Source organism: Trichosurus vulpecula, chromosome 3 (genome assembly GCF_011100635.1).
Source record: "Trichosurus vulpecula isolate mTriVul1 chromosome 3, mTriVul1.pri, whole genome shotgun sequence".
Lineage (NCBI taxonomy): Eukaryota > Metazoa > Chordata > Mammalia > Diprotodontia > Phalangeridae > Trichosurus > Trichosurus vulpecula.
Genome location: NC_050575.1, coordinates 23,993,104 through 24,002,737, shown reverse-complemented (window position 1 = coordinate 24,002,737; position 9,634 = coordinate 23,993,104). Strand labels below are relative to the sequence as shown.

The following is a 9,634-nucleotide window of genomic DNA, read 5'->3' as shown; positions in this document are numbered from 1 at the left end:
CGCACTTTGAATATCTTGGTTCTAGAAATGTAGACCACCACCCAACCCCTCTACACAATTTCCAGCCAGCTTGCCCTAGACTGGGCCCCAGGCTCAGGAAATACCTGCTAACTTGGCACTTCCTGCTCTCACACACACACACACATACACACATGCATACATACACACATGCATGCATGCACACACACACATGCACGCATACATGCACACACATGCATACACACATAATGCAAGGACAATGCCTCTGGCCTTTGTCTAGAAATATTTATTTTCCAGGTAAATTCCACAAGCCATAGAAACACAATAAAATTAAATGAACACATAATATTTTAAACTTTGGTTTGAGGAAATATTTAGTATCAAAACCATATGGGAAATATCGTCACAGAACCAGATAGACTGGCTTGGCAGCCACACATCCTGCACCACTAGTGGGTAGCCAGAAACTAGCAGGGAGTGGAGATCACTGTGTTGTGGGGATGGGGGGGCATGACAGGGGTCGTACAATGACCCACCCCCCCTTCCCTCCCCATTCTACCTTCACTTTGCTCACAAGTGGCCACTTCTTGAGGGACCGGCTGGGACACTTCTGCGCTACCCTGGCTGACAGACTGATGATCTAGAAGGGCAGGGAACGCATTGAATGAGCACTGGGGAAAGCCGGAGCTGGAAGAGAGGTCAGTCGACTTCTGTTGATCCACATGGTCTCAAGAATTCCTGCCCCCGCTCATGGAACCATTTATTGGAAACTGTGAATAAGAGAAACAGTGAGTCACGATCACACCTGCTATCCAGAAAATGCCTGGGGGCAAGCTGAGGGCCCCAGAGTGCTGTGAGCTGAGCACCCATCACCATGAAAGATGGGGTACACACGTCACGTCTTGCTGTTTTCTCAACAGTCCCTCCTCAGCATGAAAATCATCAGAGCTGCCATTTATATAGTACTTCTAAAGTTTGCCAGGGTCGTTAGATACATTATCTAAATCGCTAAGTAGCCCAGGGGACAGTGCTTGACCTGGAATCAGAAAGACCTGAGTTCAAATCCAGCCTTAGACATTTACTACTTATGTCACCCTGGGCAAGTCACTTAACCTCTGCCTGCCTCGGTTTCCTCATCTATAAAATAAGAAAAGAATAGCATCTGCCTCCTAGGGTTGTTGTGAGAATAAAGTGAGTCATTTGTAAAGAGCTTTGAAAACCTTAAAGTGCTATATACATGCGAGTCACCATTACTGACATTTTAGTTGCATCCTAGCCGTGTGTATACTATTAGCATTTTTATACCCACTTTACAGATGTGGAAACTGAGGCTCAGAGAAATTAAGAGAATTATCCACGGCCACACAGGTGGATTTTAAACCCAATTCTTCCTAATTCCAAGTCTTGCACTTCATCCAGTATGACCCCAATTTATTTCAATTAAATTCTATAGGTACTTAGGAAATGCCTACTTGCCCGGCACTGTACTAGGCACTACTTCAGGCAGGAAGAGAAAACCAAATTTGGCCAAGAGTCCTCCCCTTTCCCTGAGGTCCTACAGAGGAGGTTCTCGCTGGCACCATTTATGGCTATGCTCCACAGTGCGGACCTTTCCCACCTGAACCCTCCACGTTGGTGGCAAATGCAGCTCAAGGACGTTGCCCACGTAGTGCTGCTGCTTGTCCTCCTGAGCATATGTCCAAGTGTGCATGTGGTTCTACACAGTGGAGCTTGAAGCTGGAGATGTGGGTTTGTAAAGAAAACCCAAACCTAGGGACATCCCGGTCTGGGCTTTGGGTGAATCTGGTAGCGTAAATTCTATCAAGAACAAGTCTGATTGATAGGAAGCATTCAGCCCCTGTGCTCGCACCAACACTAGGCTACCCTTCCAGGGGCCAAAGAAACACAGGGCCTGTCACTCACCCCATTTACTGCCAACAAGCACTGGGCAGGCTGCGTGTCGTGTCCGGTAGTCGCCCTCGCCGCTGCGAAAGAGATTATACCAGAATACTGATGTGCCCTGGAAGAGAAAGGATTCATCATAATGGAGGCCCAGGTTGCAACATTTGCTCTTATAACCTCAGATAGCGAGACACTGAGACACCCTAAAAAGAGTATTTTAAAAATGATAGTGGAAGGAAAGGGAATTTTCTTGGTGTCCATCTAGACATGACAAACCTAGTTAATTTATTCAGGGGGGTGAACACAGGCCATAACCTTGTCAATGCCTTGGAAACCAGAGGTCATTTGGTGTCATCTTTTCCCTGGCTATGCTAGGACAAAGTAACTTGGATTCTACTATCTGCAGCATTTAATATGGTCCCCCTCCCTGGGCCAGGACCAGGCACTGGACCTCCGATGACAGTCCCATGGGCCCCAGAGAGGCAGACACTCTGCTCACCAGGTTTTTCTCCTATCCCATTTTGTGTAGTTTCCCCTTTAAAGGATCTGCTAATCTTTGCCTTGTCTCTCTTGTCTGTGGGAGTGTCCCTGGAGTTAGGGCTATGGTCTAGGAGCTCAGCTCAGTATGTCTAAGATCCAAGGCAGGGCCAGGTGACTCTAGCCATTTTTACAAATAGAGCTAGAGGTTCCTTGGAGTCTTGGAGGGCAGATGACTGCAATCTTCTGCATCTACGATGTTTCATTTGTGGGAACAGAATAGGCTGAACTTCAAATGCAGTCAGCTTCCTAGGCCTCAGCACAGCTCCATATAACAAGACAATTTACCTTTTTGGGCCAAATCGTTGCCCCAAAGTCTGGGAATACTGTGGCCCCACCAGCTTCGACATCACTCATCTAGGAAACAAGTTACAGTAGTTAACAACATTTCAAAAAAGACTCACAAAGCCAGCCAGACTAAAGATCAGCCGCCTGCCTAAGCAGGAGCTTTCCTCCAGAATGGTTGGTTGGTTATATACTGATTTTTTGTTAATTAAAATCCTATATGAGTGCACTGGGTGGGAGGAGGAGATAATGCTATATTCCAAGGATTCCTATGAGGAATCTTTCTTTAAAGTGAATAATTCTAACCAACCTCTTGTCCCCAGTTGTCTTTTTTTCCTAAATCAGTATTTTCATACACTGGATTTGCTCAAAGGTAGGTGCTCCCGTATTACAAAATAACCTCCTTTATATAAAAGCTATCATCAGTAATTCAAGAAAAATAACATTCTGTGCATACCCCAAACCTTCCAGGAGAATAACTAAATACAGCCAGAATTTTGGATAGATAGGACATGGTCCCGACTTAGCCACCTGTCCAGCTGACAAGGAGAAGCTCTCCAGCACAGGATCCTTTTCTCTGACATCAGCCCAATTCCTTGGCTCTTTGTGAGTTGTCAAGGGGAAGGAAAAATGCTAGACTTCCTTCTCGCTCCAAGTGTTCTACAATTCTTGACCTAAGGCTGGCTACGTGGCAGTGAATCATGGAACTCAGCAATCTCAGAAGAAGCAAAACTACAGGTGGCCAAACAGGAAACAGCAACAGGAATGTGGTGGTTACTGACAGTGAGAATGGGAGGTGGATGGTGGTAAGGGGCATGTACTCCACCCCCCCACCTCTGCCTCTTAGAATCTCTGGCTTCCTGAAGGCTCCCTAACTCCAGGAAGCTTCCCTTGATCCCAATTAGTGGTTGTACTTTCCCTAATCTCAAATAATCATGTGTACATGTCGCATGCCATACCCCAAGGAGAATATAAGCTTCTCGAGGGCAGGATTTCTTTTTTGTCTTCTCTTGGTATCCCCAGTGTCTTGTGCAGTCAGCATTATTAATAAATACTAACTGAACTGGGTTGGAGAGAAGGTTGCCTTAGTGTTATAGTGAGCAGGCTTGGGGCTCTATATGCGATATCTATCCCTCCTCTTGCCTCTGTCAAGGCAGATAGTAAAACACAAAGCTAGTGCCAAAGGACCAGCCTGAAGGACACACTGAAGGCTCTCTGTATAAGATTGGCACATCAAGTACATATCCCAGGTCAAGACCTGACCCAGAAGAGGAGCAACGCAGAGATGCACCATAAAGCTCTATAACAAAGCTCACTGGGCCCTCACAATCAACAGGATTAAGAAAGCCTCAATAACAGGAATAAAGGTATTCTCAATAAAAAGGATTAAAGAGGTTGTTTTGTAATATGAGAGTGCCTGCCTTTATGCAAAGGAAAAGATTCTCTATAAAACATTAAACACACATATGCACACACACACACACACACACACACACACACACACACACAGAAGTTAACAGTTGAATGACCTATGAATATTTCATTCTGTTCCAAAATTGGACCTCGATTACCAGGAAAATATAAGTCAGGCTGAAAACAACTATGGAGTCAGCTTTCATTTTATTTATCTGGCTTGTAATTCCATTTTTTTTTTTAGATTTTTGGTATTAGATCAGTTTGTCAAAAACACATAACACGCTATCTTGCCAGTCTATCCATTTCTTACTGTCCCAGTGTAGGGAGGAGACCCAGAAAAGAGTCTCCTCTTCAAGTTCAGAGAAAAGAATGAACAGCAAATATTTAGGCCCCCGGGACAGGCCTATGAGCCCTAACACTGGCACTCTCTTCGCCTCCTGTAAAGAGGAAAGTCATTCCAAATAAAACTCATTAGTAGGACTTAGCTCTACAGTGTGGGCCTCTGCACACCCAGTCCAAAAGGCCTGAGAAAGGAGCAAGCAGCTGTTACACATCTGGAGCTCTGGATGGCTATGCTTTTAAACCTTAACTGAATCGAAACTAGACCCAAAAATGGCTTGAAAGCTGAACATTCATCAGATTATGGTAATAAATCTTGGATACAAAAGTCAAGCTTTAGCAAAGAAACATTTTTTTTTACCCCCAAACTCTTTTCCCAGAGGGAGAAATCTCTTTACTCTCCCTGAAACAAGATAAGGCTTGTCTCACCCATGAACATAAAGTAAAAAAGTCCCCTGGGTTAGAAGGTAAAGTGAGTCATCATTGCAAACTGGGGCCCTTCCCCTCAGGCCTCCAGTAACAGCAAAAATGTGAGAAGCAGCCCAGAGGAATAAGGTAATGGGCATTCCCTGTCCCTTGGAGAGAAAATGTAGGAAGCAGATTGGGGTTAAAAGCAATTCATCTACAGGTTATTCCTTTCTATGCCCAGCCAGAAGCCTCCTTCCACCATGGCTCCTGGTTTTTCAAGGCCTGATACATATATATATGTGAGATCATATAGAAAGAGCCTGGAGTGCCAATCCTTGAGGAGTGCCCCGTGGATGGGAACAGAAGCTAAGGCTGGGCATCACCATCCTCAGCTGCAGCCAGCTCTCAGTTATCCATAGCATTTGGGGATTACAGGGAAGCCATCAGGAGGGCAGTGACACGTGAAATCCACAGGTATCGCAAATTGCATTTCCACTCCTCCCCAGTCCCCAAATACATAACAAGGGATGCTCCCAGATAATCCAGTGCAGTTACTGCCAGCTCCCCAGTCTCAGCATTTTTGGAGAGCAGGCTCATGGTGCATCACTCTCCTTGGCTCTGGAATGGGGTGCAGCAGACCTAACCTTCTTGTTCTACTTTTCTAGGCCAATATTTGAATCATTTGGTATTTGATGGGCACCCAGGAGGCCTCTAGGTGACATCGAGGACAGGGTACTAGACTTAGGAGTAGGGAAAATTTCCAAGGGTTCAAACCTCACCTCAGATACTTACTAGCTATGGGACACTGGACAAGCAATTTAACCTCCCCCAGCCTCAGTTTCCTCCTCTGTAAAATGAGGATAACACCTATCTCAAAGTGCTATCGCGAGCATCAAATGAAATATGTAAAGCATTTTGCAAATGTTAAAATGCTATTTAAATGTTAGCGATTATTTATGATGGTTATTATTACTAAATTTGGGGTCCAAGAGCCTGATTCAATACCTGATTCTGCTGCTTACTACCCTGAGTAAGTCATTTTCCCTCAGTTTCCCCATCTGTAAAATGACTTCTCCTCCTTGGATCCTGTGGAGGAGGTTTCTCAAAGCCTGCTGGGGAAGTCAGCCTGGGTTTATAGAAGTGTCTGGATGATCCATACGTGGGAAATCCAGAAGTGACTGTCCTTCATTTGTGCATCTTTATTCTGTCCCCATCTCTTCTGCTCTGGACAGCTATGAATGGGGAAGGAGTCTGCTGCAAAGCAGGGGGAAGGGAGCAAAGCAGGCTCTGGATAACTGAAAACTGACTGTACTGTGTGCCAGCCCTGGGGTGGGGGTAGGAGCTGGGAGGAGGGCGAGGTCTCGGGCTGTGGTCACTGTGGTGCTGGCTTCGTGCACACGTCATACTCACGTAGTTTAAGAACGTGGCCACACGATTCCCCGTCCCTAAACGCTTGAAAGCATCTGGCTCACCTTTCTATAAAAATTAAGTAAGAGTGAAGAGGAGGGCCAAGGCCCAGTACTTACATAGTTTAGAAATGTCGCTAACCTATTCCCCTCCGTTTTCAGGCCGCTGTCAAAAGGCCGCTGTAACAAACAACAACTTCCACCTGAGTGAGTGATCAGTCCCGCCCATCACACAAGGGGAAGGGGGGCAGGGAGTGGACACAACAAGGTATAGTGGAGATCTTTAGGGCCAACAACCCAGTGGGCACAGAGGCCTGCAGGTCTGATTGGCAGGGGATGCCCTAGAACCAGGAGCAGGGAAACACAGAGAACCCACACTGCAACCCTAGGAACAAAGATAGCACAGGACAGTCCACCCAAAGGGAAGGACTTTGGGGTCATCACAAGTCCAGGACATGACCACCAGGATCAGCTGTGCACCATAGTCTACACCAAGAGATACCACTAGCTTTTCTAGATGGGGCAGGGGAAGGACAGATGAGGTGAAGGACACTTGGTAAGTGTCTAGGGGCAGGGAAGAAGAAGCCCCGGATGTATCTGGGAATCTACAGGACACTGGGCTTCACTGAGATGGAAGGAAAAACCTGTCTAGATGTTTATTTATGACTGAGATTGAAATCTAGGGCCAGGAATAAGCCTCGACAGGGTGGTTACCAAATATATGTGTGTATTTGTGTGTACACACACATATATATATATGCACATACAAGCATACACACATATATAAATGTATGTACATATGTATAGGCAAAGGGAAAGGAGCAGCCTGACAGGCTGACAGAACCAGTGGAGGTTGGAGATATTGTCTGAGAAAGGCTCAGGAATTAATCCCAAACACGAGTGATGGGCAGGGGGCAGAGGAAGGGAAGAAAGGCAGGAGAAATATATCCTGTCAGTGGAGAAAGGAATATGGAGACAAATTTCTCTTATGATTAAGAGGGCTTTATCTTTGAGGTTCCTTGAGTATCTAGAATCTGAGAATCTACATTTTGAGTCTAGACACTCAGAGTCTCACTTATTGTGGTCTCATTTACACTCAGTGTGACTCAGAGATAGTCCTATTTCTAAGAAATTCCAAGCTTTGTGTTGTACCCTTGCTTAGCTATAGTACAAAGCCCAAGCCCCTGGGAAACTGGGGGACCCATTACCCATAGCCCTCCTCTAGCCAAGATTCTCTGACCCCTGGGGAGCTAGCATCTGGCAGGCACTGGGACCTACCAGCCTAGTACAAAGTTCTGGGGCTTACCCTGGAGAAGTCAAAATGTGGCTCGTACTGTCCTCCCATTCCATAATTAGCAACCTGTGGAGGAAGTGGCATGGATGTGATTAAGCAAACAACGCCCAAAGGGATAGCAGAATGAGTCCTCCACCAGGGACCAGTGCTTCCGTTAGGTCCTCAGGCTTTGTGAAAACAAGGTTCAGTTTGGTTTGGGAAGTGAGAAGAGGCTGACCAACAGGAACTAATGGAAAACCCAAGACCTGGCCAGGCTGGAAATGCTGCTTTGGTGGTTCTATATGGAACTCCACCCAATATCACATCTACTTAAACCAGATATTTTCATTCTGACAGAGGTACATCATGGCTCCTTGGGTTAAGGGGATTCAAAAGCCACAGCCCTCTACAGTTACATACAGTTCGCAAGATACTTCACTCACCCCAGTGAGTCCAGCTAACTCCATGAGAACTTTCCCCAGTCCCACTCCTACTGAAAAGAACTCGTCTTTATTTTGCTTAATTTCTTTTTATTTCAGAATACGTGTACACGTTATTTCCCCCAACAGACTGTAAGCTTCTTGAAGGTAGGAACTGTTCCGTTTTTGTCTTTGTATTCTCAGCAGTACCTGGCACGTAGCAGGAACTTAATGAAGATTTATTGATTGGGATTCCTCATCCCTCATTTTTCCACATTCCTTAACATCTCTAGAGAGAGAATTCGCCCCTAGTTCCCTTGAAGACCCCACCCTAGGCTCTCCAGAGATTCTCTTGCCTACCCTCCCCAGCCAGGGCCCCTACCTGTAGCAACTCAGCCGTCTTCACAGACAATCCTGTGATGTATTGCATTCTTCTGTTCACTTGGGCAATCACGGGATCATCATCTTCCTCTAACCATGAGCTAAGCATGGGGAACAGACAGAGGAGAGGAACATGGAGGGGTGCTCGGGGATACATGGGAATAGCCCAGCTTAGGAAAAAGGGGGAAGGGGAAAGCATTGCTGGTTCAAGTGGAAAATGGAAAAAGAAAGGTAAGGAGTCAGGATATTGGCACTGGATGACCAGGGAGTTCTCCTACCACAAGCCCAGCATGTCAAAATGGCCAGCCACTATAACCTGGTCAGGACACTTTCAGTGCACCTGGGGCTTCATGGGAAACACCAACCAGACCCGCCCCACAACTGGTACACAAACACACTTCACACCCTATGTAGGAACACACAAATACACCACCAACAATAACCTAGGGTCATAGAATTTAGAGAAAGAGATGAGGAAACTGAGGCTCAGAGGTCGGGCAACTCGCTTAAGGGTTGCAAAGAGAGTAAATGTTCAACTTGATTAAATTCAGCAAGTATTTATTAAGTGCCTACCAATGTGAAAAAACTGCAGTTACAAAGTCAAAAACAAAAAATGATCCATGCCTTCAAAAAGATTATATTCCAATATGGGGTATAATATTTATACACATAAGTAAATTTCAGATAATTTGAAGAGAGAGTACCAACAACTAGGGCAGGTTTTTGCCTTTTTTTGGTGTCATGGAGCCTTACGGCAGAGTCTGGCAAAGCCCATGGATGGATTCGATGCATTTAAATGTCTAAAATGAAATGCAAAGGATTATGAAATAGAAAAATAGAAATGCAAAGGAAACAAAACAATTATACTGATACATATGTATATTCTTTATGTTTATACTTTTTAGAAAAGTTCACAGACCTCTGTTTTAGAATTCTACCAGAAGATAAGAGAGCACTTAGGCTGAATCCTGGTGAAAGCTGATGAATGTAAGGGGGAAGGGAGAAGAATACAATCCAGGCATTTGGAACCATCTGTACAAAGACATGGAGGTAGGAGATGGGATTCTGAGTTTGGGGAACAGTGAGGAAGTCAGTTTAGCTAAAATGTAAAATGGGGAATGATGTGAAATGAGGCTTGAAAGGTAGACCAGAGTGAGACTGTAAAGGGCTTTCAATGCCAAGCAGGGGAGACAGGGTTTGAATTCTGCATTCTTTTCATTACACAGCCTTGCCTCTTTACAACCCACTGCACAAGTACAAACACACACACACACACACACACACACACA

At 45.3% G+C, this 9,634-nt stretch overlaps 1 protein-coding gene across 6 annotated transcripts in view; it reads right to left on the bottom strand.

Moving 5' to 3' along the window:
- Positions 1-249: 249 nt before the first annotated feature.
- Positions 250-9,634, bottom strand: part of P4HA2 (prolyl 4-hydroxylase subunit alpha 2) — a 62,293-nt gene continuing 52,908 nt past the window's right edge. For 3 of the 6 annotated variants that reach the window (XM_036752398.1, XM_036752401.1, XM_036752399.1), the window contains 6 exons: positions 8,347-8,446; positions 7,579-7,632; positions 6,277-6,342; positions 2,707-2,775; positions 1,903-1,999; positions 250-749 (listed from right to left, as the gene is read on the bottom strand). In XM_036752398.1, the coding sequence (XP_036608293.1) occupies positions 679-749; positions 1,903-1,999; positions 2,707-2,775; positions 6,277-6,342; positions 7,579-7,632; positions 8,347-8,446 (457 nt within the window). In that variant the 3' untranslated portion in view covers positions 250-678. Of the gene's footprint in view, positions 750-1,902; positions 2,000-2,706; positions 2,776-6,276; positions 6,343-6,392; positions 6,453-7,578; positions 7,633-8,346; positions 8,447-9,634 lie in introns of all 6 variants that reach the window. The other 3 variants (XM_036752400.1, XM_036752402.1, XM_036752403.1) reach the window with 2 other exon arrangements.